Below are 20,244 nucleotides of genomic sequence, written 5' to 3'. Positions count from 1 at the left end.
TCATGTAATAAATAGTATGATGAGATAGGCATCATCAACATCTTTAGCTTGTACATGCACTGTTAGGTTGCCCTGTTGAGGATCATTTTAAGAGTGAATAGCACAAAGAAAATCATTGTTCTTTAGTGAAAAACTTGTTATAACACTGACGGATAAATAAACAATAAAAATTAATTTTCATTCAACCGATGGTTATTTCAAATGGCCCTTGTTGTCGTATCTATTATGGGTCTTACGCATTAGAATAGTAATAGTGATTAAAATAAATAAAACACTATAAATAATACAAAGAGATACTTTAGACACAAGAAATGTCCGTTGCACTCATCATGCGTTGTCGAGTCTTTGAGTATTCAACGTACGAAGTGACGACATTCGCAGATTCGCCTAAAGCTTGGCAGTTTCTTTGACTTAATCTCAGGTACAACGTAACGTACACAAATCTCCAGGAAACACGGACATCTTTGGGTTGGTAAAATCCATGAGGATGTATTGTATTAAGATGAATAACACACAGATAATTTAAGTGATGGTTAACTAGTTGCGCTCGGTTTTAACTTTACTTTTGGTGCTAGTTAAAAGTTACTACTTATGCGCGGAAAAGGTGAGATTCAGTGTGTAAGTTTAAGGATGTACTATAGCTAGGCATAAAAGCTCTTCCGTGAATTTGTCATTGTTTTGTTATGTCCATCAATACTTCGTTATAAAAGTTGCAAACCGAATACAGAATAGAATAATAACGTAATCGTCGCTTCGTATGGCTTACAACTGCCATCGAGTTCTGGCAGATATTGCACTTCTAAGGTGAAATGTAGCCATTCTACATCTAAAGTGTACTTTCTTGCGTAGTTTTTGTCCACGAGATGTGATGAAAAGGTTGCCCACTTTTAAATATTTTTACTGTAATTTACGAATAAAGTTCGATTCACCACATCAGTTTTGACACGTTGCAGTCCAGTTACTTCAGGCACGTCACAGTTAATAAAAATATTCTTTAATGGATTTTCTATTCCGCTATCTAATCTCATCCGTTGCAGTTCCGTCAGTCACTCTGCCGGCGTCCGTCAGTCAATTTATAGATTTCTTTTCACCGATATTTTTGGATTGTTCAGACGCCTGACGGACGTGTTTGAGGATAGAAAATAGTACTTTTAGCGAATTTCCCTATAGGGAAGTAGCTATTACCGTAGGTCTCATGGTAAGACCTAAGCCCGGGACCGATTTACTTTTTCATTTTGATGTCCCCAGAGGCCAAAAACACCATTCGTTCAAATTTTTATATATCTATATATAGAGATATATATATATATATATATATATATGAACGAGCTAACCTGAAGGCAAGTGAGCGCAGCGAACGAGCTCCAACCTGAAGGCAAGTGAGCGCAGCGAACGAGCTCCAACCTAAAGTTGAGTGAGCGTAGCGAACGAGCTCCAACCCAAAGGTGAGTGAGCGTAGCGAACGAACTTCAACCAGGACGTGATTGAGCGATGCGAACTAATATATAAAATTCTCGTGTCACAGTGTTTGTCTGCAAACTCCTCCGGAACGACTTCACCGATCGTTATGAAATTTGGTGTGTAAATTCTGTAGGTATGCGAATCGGACGTAAACTATTTCCCGTTTTGAAATTCTTAAAAGGGCTCCGCCCCAGTGGCTCTGGAGTTTCCCATGTTAACCTTATGAGAAATGGAATTAATGAATCTTAACAGCTGTTTCAATTAAACAAGTTGGTTCTGTTCTATGATGTTCAATAGCATTAAAGTTACAAGGATTACCAACAGGGTGCAGCACTATTATTTCTTTTACATTTATGACAACAGCTAATTTGCAACCAAAAGGTGAGTGAGCGTAGCGAACGAACTTCAACCTGGAGGCGAGTGAGCGTAGCGAACGAGCTAACCTGAAGGCAAGTGAGCGCAGCGAACGAGCTCCAACCTGAAGGCAAGTGAGCGCAGCGAACGAGCTCCAACCTAAAGTTGAGTGAGCGTAGCGAACGAGCTCCAACCCAAAGGTGAGTGAGCGTAGCGAACGAACTTCAACCAGGACGTGATTGAGCGATGCGAACGAGATCATCTTGAAAATTAAACGTAACGGTACTTTCTTTCCATCGGTGTGTCTTCGGGGAAACCTATAACTTAGGCGATACGAAGTTCGCCGGGTCAGCTAGTATATATATATATGTGTGTGTCCATCCGCACGATAACTTGAGTAATTTTTGTCCGATTTTGATAAAATTTGGTTTGAAGGTGTAAGGCAGGATAAACTTGAATGAGTTCGCGAACCAGCATGATCGGACTATGGGAACGGGGGTTTATGGGGGGTTTTATGGGGTAAAAATAGGTTTTTCCCATTTTTGACCCTAAAAACACAAAATTTCACAATTTCTTTTAAAACCATTTTGTAGAGCTTAAAAAAACAAATAATTTAGTATATTGAAGCGTTATTATGCGCCTAATTGTTACGGAGAAAATTCAAAAAAATTGTTATTTTTAAATTTCCATGCTATTCTTATGGAGAATAAGTCAACTGTTGTAGTTTGCTTGTTTATGAACATATTTTGATCAAATTTGGAAAATCCATTAATTTCTTACTAAACCGCAGTACCTTTTAACATTTTACATAAAAAAAAACTTTTTTACCCTACCTGTTGCAGCAAACCTAAGTACTCATTAAACTAATTCTGTTTAAATAGGGAATAAATGTGATAGGTATTTTTAAGGAGACATTTTAGTTTAAATCCAATCAGGCAAATGGAAATTCGCTAAGTCTGCAGGTTTGCTGCGGCGGGGGTATTTTATTTAAATTAGGTTGAGATATAACAATATTGTGTTTTAACGAAACATTTTTTCTGCAACAACACTGCAAATAAAGTGACGGAAGAGTGACTGGAATGAAATGACTGACAGTATAACTGAGAAATTACAGATGCAACTGTGACTGGACTCTAACGTAACTGTGATTGGACTGATATGTGTGAATCGACCTTAAGTCATATAGTAGTTGTAAAATCACGACTTTTTTGCAATATAATTACAAACTGATGATTTTGTTAAGTGACGTTAGCTCCGTAAAAAAGAACGATGAATGGACAACGTAGAATGATACTTGAATTTTGAAGAAGAAAAATTCTTCTCAATCGAGGAAAATGACTTATGAATTAATCATAGAAAATACGTACCTTCAAGAAGTACATAAACGAAATCAAGTTTTCGTGTTTTGTGTGAACTGATAAGAAATATCAAACCCATCAAAAAGTAATGAGAAAATCAACACTTATCTCAAAGAATCCTAACTTCGTTACAGTTAACAAAAAGTTCATTAGGAAGGCTTCGCAAATTTATTTCAGAATTATAAAGCAGGGGGCAAAAGGGAAATATATTTTCAAGACGTAGAAGTGTTTTACGACCAAACAAGCTGGCTTCTGTAATTACGATTCACGAGCTGCGAGCTGCGACACTGTAAATGTTAACGTCAATCATCTGTAGAGTTTATAACTACAACTACTGGTCATAGGACACCGGTGGCGGGCGTTAAAATATCGTGGACACGGCGGAACTACAAACTTGGCGAATTTACCTTTGATAAAATACCAGTGAGTGGCTTACTGACTTGTATTAGTCAGAGAGTCTTCAACCAAAAATTACACCATTATCGTCGTATTTATTATCATCTATCTATAATTTTAAGATAGTAAGATTTTGAACTTTTGAGAAAACGGTACGCCGCACATAATCAACCGCATAGTTGAATGAAGGGGTGTGAGCTGGTCTAGTGGTTAAAGCGCGGGACTTCGGTTCCCGAGTTCCCGGGTTCCAATCCTGTTAGATCACCAATGGATTTTATCTAATTGATAATGCCACAACCCCTAGGTCTAGCCTGAATTAATGTGAAAAACAATCCCAGGCTCGTAACTATGTGCATAGCGTCTTAGGACAAAAAACATAAATAACTGAATGAAAGGTCTTGATGTGAAACTTCCCCGAAAAATATAATTTATTCTATAAACCCTCTCCTAAGGGCAGGAATTTCAACCAAACGGCTGTATTTAATTACATTTAAAATATTGAAGATGTTTCAGCTGTTAGATTTGTTTTGGTTAGTATGTTTGTTTGCTTTTCCTTGAGTTAACCTTTTGATTCTAGTATGATCTTGATTTCTATATTATTGCATCAAGGGAATTCACAGTAAGTTTTCTTATATTGTAGGATAGTGCTCAAGTCTTTGAATTCTGTTTCAATTACTTGAAATAGTTCAGTACCTAAAAGTAGTATTTTAAAATAACATCAACTGATGTTGCATACGTGTTTAAGGGACACAAGAACCACATAGTTTGGAAGGAGACTTATGTGTTCCAACTGGAAAAAAGGCAACTGTAGAATATTTTTCCTCGTGACATGGACATTGACAAAATTAATTTACCTACAAGTTTGAATTGAACAAGACAGTGAAGAATCGCCATATCTTCTCTTTTCTCTCCCCGTGGCAAGGCACGGGTAGAACAACTGGTATATAGTATAGTTATTTAGTAACCAGTCATAGTGGTTCGCACACGAATGTAGCTGGTTATATACTTTTGTCTTGAATAATCAACAATACTCTGACCACCAAGGCCTTACATGGCCTTAACGTTCCCTTTGTCATGATTCTAGAGGTTGTCAAATGTAATGTAAATCATAGTAAGAAACAGAATGATTTGCCATATAGTGTAGCCTCTTTAAACATTTTCACCCAATTGTTTACTTTTCCTGCAGTAGCCTGACAAAGTGAGTTTCCTTGCACCGATTATAGCACAGCAAAGTAGCTAAAGGCTGCATTTACTTATTTTTGCCGCACTCATTTTTTGCCGCATTCCAGTATTCCTACCAAAGAATAAATAAGTTTTTATAAGAATGCAATACGTGTACGCTTGAAAATAAGTTGGCAACACTTAAGGATACTACGACTTCGATCAGCTGGTGCAGCGTTCCTCATTTTGTTCAACGCTTGGATTAACCTTGCCTAAAATCGTGTTGTTTATTTAAAAGACTATGCTTTATAGTAACTGTAGGAAAAAATCTAATGTGTAACACTACAACAATATTATCTATTTATTAATTGATATAGATTGTTTATTCTACCTTACTACCTTTTCTCTCAATTGTGACATGAAATTATTACTCTCGCAAAGACCGCGTGTTTCCTCTCGTCAGTTCGACACCAGATGCCCCGACCAGCTGGTACACTTCCGGACCAGAACCTTTGCTGGTAAATATAGTTACACTAGTTAATTGCTGCCAAAATAAACCTTGCATTTATCAGCTGTTTAGTATCAACTTTGTTATTATTCTTCGGATCAATGCAAATCTTGCACTTCAATGTGAAAAGCTTCAAGAGGGGTGAGATTTGTGAATAGAAACTTTCCACTTTCAACTTACATGATGAATTAATTCCCTTACAGGAAATTCGTTATTTTACAACTAAATTATGACTCATTTGTAAATTACACTAAAAATATTTTAAAGTGGACAATCTTTTCATCACATCTCGTGGACAAAAACATCGCAAGAACAACATTTGCATGAAGTCAAGTACACTTTAACCAAGACGTAGGACGGTTACATTTCACCTTAGAGGTGCAATATCTGCCAGAACTCGGTGGCAGTTGTAAGCCGTGTGAAAATTTAGCTGGCCGTTAGCGATTCATTGGAAACTTTGGAACTAGTATTGGCAAAGTAACGGCTATTTGTCATCAAGCCTGTCTAATACAAGATCGAGTACATGTTAGAGCTGTGAATTTTGCTGTTACAGGTGTTGGGAATTGGGAAACCAGTTTATGAGAAATATCCTTAAATAAATATTCGAATAAAATATGAACTTTTAATCGTACCGTCTGTGACGATAAGTCAAAGGTGCTTTGTTAACATACCTCTCAAATTTAATATTAGTTATAATATATTTTTGGATTGGAAATGGAACATCTACAGACAGACAGTTTGGAAAAGTTTTGTAATCAGCTATAAATACACGGCAATGTGCTGGATACCCACACTATACACTATACGCAGCTGGTTGTGTGTTTTATAAGAACATCCGCAGACAGACAGTCTGGAGAAGTTTGGTGAACAGTTATAAATACACGGTTGTGTGCTGGATACCGACACTATACACTATACGCAGCTGGTTGTGTGTTTAATAAGAACATCCGCAGACAGACAGTCTGGACAAGTTTGATGATTAGCCATAAATACACGGTCGTGTGCCGGATACCGACATTATACACTATACGCAGCTGGTTGTGTGTTTGATAAGAACAAACGCTGACAGGCAGTCTGGAGAAGTTTGGTGATCAGCTATAAATACACGGTAGTGTGCTGGATACCGACATTATACACTATACGCAGCTGGTTGTGTGTTTGATAAGAACAAACGCTGACAGGCAGTCTGGAGAAGTTTGGTGATCAGCTATAAATACACGGTAGTGTGCTGGATACCGACATTATACACTATACGCAGCTGGTTGTGTGTTTGATAAGAACAAACGCTGACAGGCAGTCTGGAGAAGTTTGGTGATCAGCTATAAATACACGGTTTTGTGCTGGATACTGACACTATACACTATACGCAGCTGGTTGTGTGTTTTATACGAACATCCGCAGACAGACAGTCTGGACAAGTTTGGTGATCATCTATAAATACACGGTAGTGTGCTGGATACCGACACTATACACTATACGCAGCTGGTTGTGTGTTTGATAACAACAAACGCTGACAGACAGTCTGGAGAAGTTTGGTGATCAGCTATAAATACACGGTTTTGTGCTGGATACCGACATTATACACTATACGCAGCTGGTTGTGTGTTTGATAAGACCAAACGCTGACAGGCAGTCTGGAGAAGTTTGGTGATCAGCTATAAATACACGGTAGTGTGCTGGATACCGACATTATACACTATACGCAGCTGGTTGTGTGTTTGATAAGAACAAACGCTGACAGGCAGTCTGGAGAAGTTTGGTGATCAGCTATAAATACACGGTAGTGTGCTGGATACCGACATTATACACTATACGCAGCTGGTTGTGTGTTTGATAAGAACAAACGCTGACAGGCAGTCTGGAGAAGTTTGGTGATCAGCTATAAATACACGGTTTTGTGCTGGATACTGACACTATACACTATACGCAGCTGGTTGTGTGTTTTATAAGAACATCCGCAGACAGACAGTCTGGACAAGTTTGGTGATCATCTATAAATACACGGTAGTGTGCTGGATACCGACACTATACACTATACGCAGCTGGTTGTGTGATTTATAAGAACATCCGCAGACAGACAGTCTGGATAAGTTTGGTGATCAGCTATAAATACACGGTAGTGTGCTGGATACCGACACTATACACTATACGCAGCTGGTTGTGTGTTTTATAAGAACATCCACAGACAGACAGTCTGGATAAGTTTGGTGAACAGCTATAAATACACGGTAGTGTGCTGAATACCGACACTATACACTATACGCAGCTGGTTGTGTGTTTTATAAGAACATCCGCAGACAGACAGTCTGGACAAGTTTGGTGAACAGTTATAAATACACGGTTGTGTGCTGGATACCGACATTATACACTATACGCAGCTGGTTGTGTGTTTTATAAGAACATACGCAGACAGACAGTCTGGACAAGTTTGGTGAACAGTTATAAATACACGGTAGTGTGCTGGATACCGACATTATACACTATACGCAGCTGGTTGTGTGTTTTATAAGAACATCAGCAGACAGACAGTCTGGAGAAGTTTAGTGAACAGTTATAAATAAACGGTAGTGTGCTGGATACCGACATTATACACTATACGCAGCTGGTTGTTTGTTTTATAAGAACATCCGCAGACAGGCGGACAAGTTTGGTGATCAGCTATAAATACACAGTTTTGAGTTGACATTTTGAGACTATACAGCCAATTTATAAACTTCAGGAATTATTTTTTAATGAACTAAATTGTTTTACTACATTTGTTCAGCGAGTACGGTAATCTTTGTATTTGTTGTCCATTCCCGTAAGTACTTAATAAATAATCTTCCATTATTTTTACGGATGCACGAAACGATATTTTACTTCATTGGTATGCATCTCCACAATTAACTAGGCCTAGAATAATTCCTCTGAACCTCTTATCCATCATAACAAACATGCCTTTCCTTATTGATTCTTAAGTATCTTATTTGTTATATTCTTACTAAAAAGCAGTTTGCGTATGTAAGTGTCATTTTATCAATCAGAAATAATTTAGTACGAATTTAATTTGATTTCTAATAAAATTTGGTTAGGTGCGACCTGCAGTTTACCCCTGAACCAACCTCACAAACAGAATCTCATCAGTGATTCTCAACTGGAACAATTAGTGACACAAAACACAATCCTATTATCTGTTGCCAGGAACTCACCTATGTGTTTGGAACTTGTGGTGCAATAGTTGAGCCATCACCATCCGAGGAAAAAATTTTAATTATAATTATGTTATCACTAAATAAATGGTATAATACTTGATCATCTATGCGATGTATGTTTAGTTAGCTAGGGAAAACATGGCTCAATTTTACATTAGTATTGAACAATTAATTGTAGTTTTATAAAACGCAGTGGGTTTTTGTTTCTGTGTAAAATGTTAAAACTTTTAATAATATTAAATGAAAGTCATAACATGTATATACCATTCTTACATTCCGTGAAACCATTGAATAGAAATCTTATTTTTTATCCACGGTTGGAGGGATTTTCAAATGTCTTACTTTCTCAAACTTTATAAGGTTTTTGAAACATATATGTATCAATTTATGCTGATAACTATATGAAGTTTTTACTACAACCTAATGCTTTAAAAAATTAAATCACAAGTACTGTAATATATTTGGAATGGAATAGAATAAATTGAATTCAAACTATTCAGAAACATTATTAAAGGTTTGATCATTTTCTCGTCTATAATTTAAAGGGACAACTTGAAAAGGTTTACCATAGCTATAACGTTGGCACACCTGCCACCTGTGCTCCTCCACTGGTACCAAACTACCGGGTTAAATTACAAAATGTGTGTATAATGTGGTTCTAAAAACATTAAAATATATTCTGAAAATTTGACATTCTGAATTAGTCTAGTAATATTTAAACTACTTTGATTAATATTAAAGTTAGCATAATAAATTTTCCAAATTTAGCATGTCCAGTTCAAAAAGTATTATCAGTTTTTCTAGTAAATTTTATAAAATAGTGAATAACCTATTAACGTATGATGCTTTTTATAGTGCTACCAATTAATTATACTGTCTATCTAGAAAACGAATGTTAGATAGTAAATAAAAATACCCCCGCCACAGCAAACCTGCAGACTAAGCGAATTTCCATTTGCCTGATTGGTTTTACACTATAATGTCTCCTTAAAAATATCACATTTATTCCCTTTTTAAATAACATTAGTTTGATAAGTACTTAGGTTTGCTGCAACAGGGAGGGTAAAAAGGGGTGATTTTTTTGTAATATGTTAATGGTTTAGTATGAGATGAATGCATTTTCCAAATTTGATCAAAATATGTTCATAAACAAGCAAACTACAACAGCTTACTAGTTTACTGATTCTCCATAAGAATAACATGGGAAATTTAAATTTACAGTTTTTTAGAATTTTCTCCGTAATTTATAGGCGCATAACCACGCTTCAATATACCAAATTATTTGTTTTTTTAAGCTCTACAAAATAGTTTGGAAAGAAAATGCTAAATTTTAAGTTTTTTGGGTCAAAAATGGGAAAAACCAATTTTTACCCCATAAAATCTCCCATAAACCCCTGTTTCCATAGTCCGATCATGCTGGTTCGCGAACTCGTTCGAATAAACGTAGGTTTACACGTTTGTCCCAAATTTCATCAAAATCGGATGATTTTTGCTCGAGTTATCGCGCTAACAGACATATATAAATATATAGGCTATATATATATATATATATATATATATATATATATATATATGAATTTGAACGGATGGTGTTTTTGGCCTCTAGGGACCTCAAAACGAAAAAGTAAATCGGTCCCGGGTCCAGGTCTTTCCATGAGTACTACGGTGGTAATAGCTTATTCCCTATAGGGAAATTCGCTAAAACAGTATAGAAAAAACTTAAGAAAGTGCAATAGCATATAAAACACACACGCAAAGTTATTTAATGTTCTACATGAATTACAAAAATTTAGATTTAACATTCGGTTTTGACAGATACACGTTTTACCCAAGAGTCGCTGCCGGGTAGCAGCATAGGGGTTGTAGTCAATAGGGGCAATGTTCAAACCATCATAGTATTGTATCATAGACATAGAGTCAACAAAGGTCTGTACTATTACAGCCTGGGCCGCAGAAATGTTGATACAACAAGGACTTGGTCACTGTCTGTTGTGTGATGGTTGAAAATCAATTAGGTATTGTATATCGTTGATGCAGCCGGTTTTTAACTAAAATAGTTCAGAAACTAACTTGGAGTAGGAGAGTGAGAAGTATTAGGTAATCACACATTTTGTACATTTTAAACAGTTCTTAAAATTACATCTATCTATACTTCTATACTATTATATAAAAATCTAATGGTGTCTGTCTGTATGTGTATTACTAATAGGTGCAAAAACTACTGAACCAACTGGGCTTAAATTTTACAAAAATATAGTTACCATACCAAGGACCATTATAGGACTATTCACACTTCGATACTGACCGTGGGCTTTGCCACTTTGGCTTTAAAAGTTCTGGGGTGAGGATTTTAAAAGTAAATATTGATTGGCCTCCATGGCTGCAATGAGAATACTCACAATGTTTACATTTGCTTTGACATTTCAATGTAAACAAGAAGAACTGCCAAATTGCATTTTTCACATTTTAAGACAGCTGATAAAATGATATTTAATATAATATTTCATACAATTATGTGGTTGGTTTATTTAATCTAAAAATTTATCAAAGATCATTTTTTCAAAAACTATGTCAATGATTATAGAGTTTTAAAAATATTCTAAAACCATTGCTGCATCAACTCAGGCTCTACTTTCGATTTTTAAGGTGTCTTGAGTGTTATGAAAATAATGTTATTGATATATTTTCATGAAAAAAATAAGAAAATTACAATGTTTTATATGAATTTGGAGTCTACTTTAAATAAATTCGAACTGCTTAACATGTGTTAGATTAACTTAACATAACTTCAACATCACATTGTTTTTTTTTTTTTTTTTTTTTTTCATAGCCTATGTATATTTAGGTAAATTTAGTTATTGTGTTTTGCTAAACTAAAGAATATCATCAATAAATAAATTGTATATCGTTGATTTAAATACTCTTATTTTATCTTAACATAGGAAGCTTTCAGTTCACATTTACTTTATTTGATAAATTTATTATTTGTGTTTTGTCACATCACTGATTAAATTAAACCAAGGAAAATATAATAAAACTAAGCAGTACACAGTGTTCTTTTGTTTCTAAAATCAATGAAATATCTGTTACTATGTTTACTTAATGGTAAGTGTGAAAATGTAAAGGCAATAGACGATGGAACTGATTAAAAGAACTGGTATGATATTAAGTTGTTTGTTGATATTTTTGTAGAGTAGAATCAGAGATGCAATGAAGCATATACTGTATTTGCTATTACATTTTTTTGTCCTTGGTCCTTGATGCTTTGATAATCATATTAGTTTTGTCTGCTGTAGTTAATGCTAAATTATTTGTTTAACATTTTTTATAGTACAGAAATAGTCTATTTAATATTTCAAAAGACTATTGATAAGGCACAACAATATTTCTAAAGATTATAACAGCTGACTTAGTTTTGCTAATGATTTATTATGAAGAAACTGGATATGGAAGGATTTGTGATTTAATATGAAGAAGAGTAAAATTAAAAAAATGTTCATTTAAATTTAAAAAATTGTATTTTTGCAACTTCAAAATTGAAATTAAAAATGTCAAAATAAAGAAAAAAGATATGTAACAAAGGGCGATGAAGGTAAATCATGTATGTGAAAGTTTTATTCGAAGATTTGGTCAGTTTTTCTCATATCAGCCTACACAAGATTTAAAATTAATCAAACCCATAATGGTGGTATCCACTACTTACCAGATTTAAAAGTCATAGCTTAAACGATTCTATTAAGGCCATAAAAGTTTAATTTTGTTTCTAAAAGCGTTGGTGGATGTCTAACTGTATTACATGCAACAAATGTAAAGATAAAAATGTTTCTATTTTGTGTCCTTTCCCCGTTGCAAAGCACGGGTACAACAGCTAGTATATTTATAAATACTACAAGATCGTGCCACTCATCCTGCATTTATCCTTCACTCATATTTGGGTTAAAATTCGCACATAGTGGCGAAACACATCTAAATTTTACCATAAAATGAATAGCGGCAGATGAGTAAAAAATGCTACTTCATTTCTGTTCCAATATATCTTTAATTAAAGATATTGTCCCTGTATAACACAATTTTAAAATACTATTTAATCACACGCTCATTAATTTAGTATTAACATAGCAAAAAATAAAAGAAAACAGCATACTGAATCCTCTTAGTCCATAAACGAAAAGTAGCAATTTCGCAATTTATTGTGAATCTTTGCAGGCACGAATGTAACAGAAACAATCATTTCATCGAACGTTCAGATTGATATCTAGTAAATGGTTTTCGTGGACATTTCAAAACGATAAACCTACGTTAGATTACATACCTTTTGTTTCGTAAATTAACTAAACCGTATACAATCTTGCGAATGGCTATTTTACTGTAATAATTGTCTGGTTATTTGAGCTGCCTGCTATTGTATATTTTTTTGTAGAATGTGTATATTTAAAATTTTCTTCTTGTTTGAATATTTGACGTACAAAGTTAGGTTTTAAATATTACGTACCTAATGCAGATTTGTACTACACTGAATCATAAGAATGTGTATATTAAGGTGAATATGAATAAATGCTAAAAGGGTTGAATGAATCGGGAGCTTTGTTACTGACTAGGATCAGCGTTTTTTTTTTTTTTTTTAGCCAGGACCAATAATTTCACCGAAATCCCAATCAAGACTCGATTAAGAACAGCTGAGTCCAATTTCGAACTGGTAAAGCTACTGACTTATCTCAAACCACCAACCATTTGAAAAAAGTAAGTTAATTAGTTTACTAAGCTAATTACTATCAGTTTTACCAATTACTTAAGACGGGGACGCCACTATGTGCGAATTTTAACCCAAATATGAGTGAAGGATAAATGCAGGATGAGTGGCACGATCTTGTAGTCTTATTAGTGACTCAGGCCGACATGTTCCTTAGACACAACTGTTAATAGCCCATACAGCCAATGGCAAATAAGGGACCTATAGTTTATAGTGGAATCCGAACCACAATTTTCCTTGTAATTAACGAATTAGTCTAATTATCAGAATAGTATGAGGATAGTCGTAGTACTCACTAGTGCGGACGTTAATCCACCAGGGAGCATCGCATCCAAAGTAACTATCCCAAACATTCACTTTACCTGTCTATAAGGATATGTTAAATTTTAACAGATGAATTTCATGAGTAACTCACAGTTTAATAGTCAAAATCTCAGACGGCCTCCTGCTCACTCCCCTTCCACATACCATATAGAAAGAGTCTAGAGGTCTTACAACTCTGTCAGAATTATTGTCTTTTACTTCTGACTTTAATTTCACTTAGTTCTCTGTATAATTGATTTTTCTCACCTTTGCTTTTTTAAAGCCCGTAGTTCGATACGGATTCTGCATTGATAATTACTGTTGAAACAGAAGGGAAGGTTCACAAAAGATAAAAGGCCCGTGATGGACAACCCGATGTCAATAACAGGTACTGGGCATCACTGTGTGTAGTCTATGACGAGCGAAACAGACTGTACTTTGGTGACGTCATTCAAACAACCAACGTCCAAAGTACACGGTCAAAAGTGACCGAATCAGATACCCAACGTTGCCAAAGCATGCTTTTATAAAGTGACCTATTTATTTTTACCTTAATCTAATAGTTATTTTACCTATTTGTTGTTTTAGTATTTAGATTAATTCCAGCCGCCAGCCAAAAAGAGTAGCCTATCAGTTATATGTTTTTATTATGTTTTTACCTTACAATTTAAGAAGCAAAATCTTTTTTACTATTGTTTATTTCCTAAGTTATTTCTGTTTTGCTTACCTCTAGTTATATGAATAACATTTTAAAGTATTTTTGTGTTCCCTCAAACAGTTTTAAGTATGTTGGATTCATTTTTGTATCGAAAAATTATTGCCAACTATTTTTAACATTTCTTATATACAGATAACATACGTTTATATAATTAATCGTGACTTAAACGGGATGGAGATCAGCTTTTTTTCATGGCTGTGTTTTAAATAAGTGGCTCTAGCTAAAGAACAGCTGATCTCAAGACATCTCATTATTTTATACACTCATCCTTCTGTCATACTTATATTGAGTCTTTTTAACCACTAATATGGTATTTGGTGTTTTGTATGAGAACTGTCCAAATGGTATTCATAAAAGGAAGGAATAGTTACTTTTACTAATCAGGAGGTTTTATTTTCAAAGTTACCATCATGACCAGCATGAACATAATGTTTTCGATTGGTACACCTTCTGTACACAATTTCTTATAAGGCTGTGTATGAAATAAAACATTTACTATGATAAAACATTAAGTTCACGCCTTTAGAAAAATGTATTAACTTGAAGATCGTGTGGAAGGGCAAATGAGTATTTTCACCAAGCAAAGCTTGATCCCCAATCCTCAGCTGTTTTATAGCTTGTGATATTTCTGACGAAGTGACAGTGACAGGCGCCTACTGCGGCAGTCTGGGAAGTATCAGCTGTTGTCGACGTAGAACAGACGTCGTCTGCTACTAAATGCCAATATTTTATTGATTAAAACCATGTAGTTTATATTTAAAACAGTTAACATATAATGGAAATAAAATTAATGTAATAAAACACTATTTGATATAGAACTTGTATGTTTTAGAGTTGTATCAGTATTGTTTGTATGCAAAAATTTACAAAATTACATTAGGAACTCATATTTTAAAGCCTGAACTTTAAAAACGATTTTGTTACCATACAATTAATAGTAATTGTAAAAATTTACTATAGGATTTTAACCAAATTAACAATACCGGAGTTGAACCGTCTTATTTTAAACCGTTATAAAATATATCTTACGTCGAATCATGTTGGGCGACTTTTGTGCAAGCTAAAATAATAATAGTTAGATATCCTGATCTGTTGCGATATAAATTATAACTACATCTGCATTCATATTGAAGCAACGGCTTAACTATTCCAGGTAAGTACATGTTTGAGATAAGTAAAAGGGGTTTGAAATTTACATTTTAGAAAAAAAATATATATATATTTATATAAGTATACAGGGTGATTGATATAAGTGTGCCAGCCGTTTTATTCGAAAACCATAAGAGATATCAAAAAAAGTTAAATGGTAAGTGCCTTGGATTTTTTATTAAAAAAATTATAGTGAAGTAAAAAAAAATATTTTAGCCACCATTTTTCCAATATGGCCACCAACTTTGATTTTTCTTATGGAACACCCTGTATTTCATGATGTATTCTGGTAGAAAATGTAATTTTAAGACGATTTTATTCTTGTAATTTGTTTCATAAACCTAACCATTTCAACGATAATAATGGTTAAAGTTTTGAAATTTCTGCATGAGAAAGAGTTTCGATAAAGGCCTAAGCAAGCATGCCAGCTGTTTTATTCGAAAACCGTTCAAAATTTCACAACTTAAACCATTATTATCTTTGAAACGGTTAGGTTAATGAAAAGAATTACAAGAATAAAATCGTCTTAAAATTAACGTTTTCTACCAGAATACGTCATGAAATACAGGGTGTTCCATAAGAAAAATCAAAGTTGGGCGCCATATTGGAAAAATGGTGGCTAAAATATTTTTTTTTGACTTGACTATAATTTTTTAAATAAAAAATCCAAGGCACTTACCATTTAACTTTTTTTATATCTCTTATGTTTTTCGAAAAAACGGCTGGCACACTTATATCAATAACCGTGTATATAATATATTTATTGATATATGTGTCCGTTAGCGCGATAACGCGAGCAAAAATGATCCAATTGTGATTAAATTTGGTACAAACGTGTAAACCTACGTTTATTCGAACGAGTTCGCGAACCAGCATAATCGGACAATGGCAACAGGGGCTTATGGGGGGTTTTATGGGGTAAAAATTGATTTTTCTCATTTTTGACCCTAAAAACTTTTAATTATTCTAAATTTCTCTCTAGACCATTTTTAAGAGCTAAAAAAAACAAATAATTTAGTATATTGAAGTGTTTTTGTTCATTGTTCATGTTCATTGACTATGAGAAAACAAACAAAAATTTAAATTAAAAATTCCCATGTTATTTTTATGGAGAATAAATAAACTGTTGTAGTTTGCTTGTTTATGGATATATTCTAATCAAATTTGGCAGTTTGGTTTATTTCATACTAAGCTATCAATATTTCAATAAAAAAACACACACCTCAATATCTTCCCCGTAGCAGCAAACCTAACATTTACTAAAATTAATGTTAGTTAAATAGGAAATAAATCTGAAAATTTATAGGGAATATTTTAGTAGAAATCAAGCCGGGTAAATGGAAATTCACTTAGTATGCAGGTTTGCTGCGACGGGGGTATTTGAATATGTGACGGAATTTGCTTGAGCAGTTGAAATAAAAAGTTATAGCCCGTCTACAATCATAATACTCATAAACTATTATCGGGGCGAAGGTTTGTTTATAATGCGAGCACAACCAGATGCCAATATCATTATGACTACCTGAACTTTGAAGGACCACAAAATATGATATATTTGAACCTGATAACATTCTTATGAATACGAAACTGCATTCACTGTAACTGATCGTTTTGCAGGAGAATACGATTTCAAGCTAGGTGAAATAAACTTCCCTTTTAATTGTATGAATTGGTTATTTCATGATTGAAAGACGCTTTTTGTAACTCACTAGGAATACAACGATGTCTTATAGTGAAATAAAACACTCGAAACACTGAAAGCTTACATTATAACTGCTTAGCTCAAATATCAACAAAATTTCGAATTGTTGATAAAAACCTCGTCTATTTCAACGAGTTTTTGTCTTCTCACGAGAACCACCCTGTCAGTCCATCACCAGGTTTGGCGAAAACATCACCATTATATATCAAGTAAATCACGCTGAATATTTGACAGCTGTCGGGGGAATGCGTTTGTGGGGTTTAAGTTTAAATGACGTTGTCATTCGGGTGAAGCCAACTTTGGAAAAATGACGCCTGTCAATCTTCAGACTGGGCAAATGCATCCATATCAGGCACTCGCAGGGTTGAAATGTGCAGTCAAATGTGATTAAAAAAAACCCTTGGTTATGTAAATTGGTTATAATGTTTTGATTTTTGAATTTGTTGTTGTTGCCAATGAATATGGATGGAATCAGTCATTTCATTTGGTAATTTACTACCCTGTTTTAGAACAAATGGAACTACTGTATTTAAACTAAGCCACTGACATAGCTTGATGTATATTACCGATTTCCGCCGAATCAAGTTTTTAAAATCTGAATGGACAACTTATTGCAAACCGTTACATCGTTTATGTCACATTATTGGTAAAAACCAAGAGGAAATTTTCCTACTTACATTTGATTTGTTGTGATGAATTTGCCTCAGGGGTTCTATACAGGGTGATTGATATAAGTGTGCCAGTTGTTTTATTTGAAAGATATAAGATATCAAAAAATGTTAAATTGTAACTGCATTGTATTTTTTATTTTTACAAAATTGATAAAGCTGAAAAAATAATTTTAGCCACCATTTTTTCAATATGGCCGCCGTCTTTGATTATTCTAATGGAAGACCCATTAGAATAATCAAATCAAATATATTTGATGCATTATAGATGAGTGAACGAAGTGAACGAATCTATGTATCGTGTATAGCGGAGTCGGAGAAAAGTTGTCCGCTGGAGTATGTGTGTGTGTGTGTGTGTTCGCACCTAAAACTCAAGAACCGTTGCACTTATAGCGTTCAAATTTTGCACAAATAGTTATGACACCAGTGTAAAGACACCATTAAAATTCTAGACGATTCCGCTCAGTAGTAATTATAAAATACTTAAAAAACATTTTTAAATTTGTCCCATAAGAATAACATTAGGAGCTACCTTCTTCTTCTTTTTAATTGTTTACGTTTTGCGACCAACAATTTTGTTGTCTACTTAAGACAGAGAGAATGACTTTTACTCTAAGCTCTTACATTCATGGAGTAAACAGTTTGGCGTCTATGAATATATATCATTATAATTTCACAGCTTTCAGAATAATGTTATTTAAGCTAATTAAATTTCACAACTTTCATAATAATAAATTGAACTTAACAATATTAGTCGGCAGTTATATACCGGTTATGTTCAGTATTAAAATTTCGCCTTTTAATTAAAAGTATATAGGTATGTATGTACTTGGAACAAAGCAGCTTTTTACATTATTCAATTTAATGTTGGCATTGATTATTAAATATTCAAAAATGTTGGTATATTTTTATACTAAAATGCTATGCGAAGGGGGGGGGGACAGGTCCCCGACATAGAGAGTAGTAAAGAAAGCGGAAAGGTGAGCAGTGAAAAGAAAGGAGTACGGAAACCCTTTATGACTGTTAAATTAACGTATCTGTAATACTTAAATGCTATGGAAAGATAGGGAAACAGATCTACGATGTAGGAAGTAGTGAAGGAAATAGTGAAAAAAGTAGTCAAGGCGAGCGCTGCGGAGTGTGGGGGACCTTTATGACAGTTAGAATAATGTATCTGCAATTCTAAAAATGCTATGGGAAGGGAGAGAAACAGGTCCACGATGTAGAAAGTGGTGAAGGAAGTAGTCAAAGTGAGCAGTCGAGAGTGTGGGAAGCCTTTGTGACAATTAGAATAATGTATCTGCAATTCTAAAAATGCTATGGGAATGGAGGGAAACAGGTCCACGACGGAAGAAGCGGTAAAGGAAGTAGTCAAGGCGAGCAGTCCGGAGTGTAGAAACCCTTTGTGGCAGTTAGATTAATATAACTGCAATTCTAAATCCAATAGGAAGGGAAGGAAACAGGTCCATGACGTAGGAAGCGGTGATGGAAGTAGTCAAGGCGAGCAGTCCGGAGTGTAGAAACCCTTTGTGACAGTTAGATTAATATACCTGCAATACTAAAATGCTATAGGAAGGGAGGGAAACAGGTCCACGACGTAGGAAGTGGTAATGGAAGTAGTCGAGGTGATTCTGGAGTGTAGAAACCCTTTGTGACAGTTAGATTAGTGTAACTGCAATTCTAAAATGCTATAGGAAGGGAGGGATACAGGTCCACGACGTAGGAAGTGGTGAAGGAAGTAGTCAATGTGAGCAGTCCGGAGTGTCGGAAGCCTTTGTTACAATTAGAATAATGTATCTGCAATTCTAAAAATGCTATGGGAAGGGAGGGAAACAGGTTCACGACACTTAGGAAGTGGTGGAGGAAGTAGTCAATGCGAGCATTCTGGAGTGTGGGAACCCTTTGTGGCAGTTAGATTAATGTATCTGCCATAATGAAATGCTATAGGAAGGGAGGGAAACAGGTCCACGACGTAGGAAGCGGTAAAGGAAGTAGTCAAGGCGAGCAGTCCGGAGTGTAGAAACCCTTTGTGGCAGTTAGATTAATATACCTGCAATACTAAAATGCTATAGGAAGGGAGGGAAACAGGTCCACGACGTAGGAAGTGGTAATGGAAGTAGTCGAGGTGAGCATTCTGGAGTGTAGAAACCCTTTGTGAAAGTTAGATTAGTGTAACTGCAATTCTAAAATGCTATGGGAAGGGAGGCAAACAGGTCCACGACGTAGGAAGCGTTAATGGAAGTAGTCGAGGCGAGCATTCTGAAGTGTAGAAACCCTTTGTGACAGTTAGATTAGTATAACTACAATTCTAAAATGCTATAGGAAGGGAGGAAAACAGGTCCACGACGTAGGAAGTGGTAATGGAAGTAGTCAAGGTGAACAGTCCGGAGTGTGGGAACACTTTGTGAAAGTTAAATTAATCTATTTGAAATTCTAAAATGCTATAGGAAGGGAGGGAAACAGGTCTACGACGTAGGAAGTGGTGAAGGGAGTAGTCGAGGCGAGGAGTCCGGAGTGTGGGAACC

General features: G+C 34.9%; 1 protein-coding gene across 1 annotated transcript in view; it reads right to left on the bottom strand.

Moving 5' to 3' along the window:
* The window catches only part of LOC128995558 (protein CBFA2T1-like), a 145,769-nt gene extending 137,305 nt beyond the window's left edge, over positions 1-8,464 (bottom strand). Inside the window, exon 1 of the mRNA XM_054420576.1 lies at positions 8,427-8,464. Within this exon, the coding sequence (XP_054276551.1) occupies positions 8,427-8,464 (38 nt within the window). The remainder of the gene's footprint in view (positions 1-8,426) is intronic.
* Between the last annotated feature and the right edge of the window lie 11,780 nt (positions 8,465-20,244).

The sequence above is a fragment of the Macrosteles quadrilineatus genome, unplaced genomic scaffold (assembly GCF_028750875.1).
Source record: "Macrosteles quadrilineatus isolate MER2022 unplaced genomic scaffold, UCM_ALF_1.0 Scaffold_5__1_contigs__length_97177068, whole genome shotgun sequence".
Lineage (NCBI taxonomy): Eukaryota > Metazoa > Arthropoda > Insecta > Hemiptera > Cicadellidae > Macrosteles > Macrosteles quadrilineatus.
Note: the sequence above shows the minus strand (reverse complement) of the source record. Positions and strands in the feature narration are given on the sequence as shown.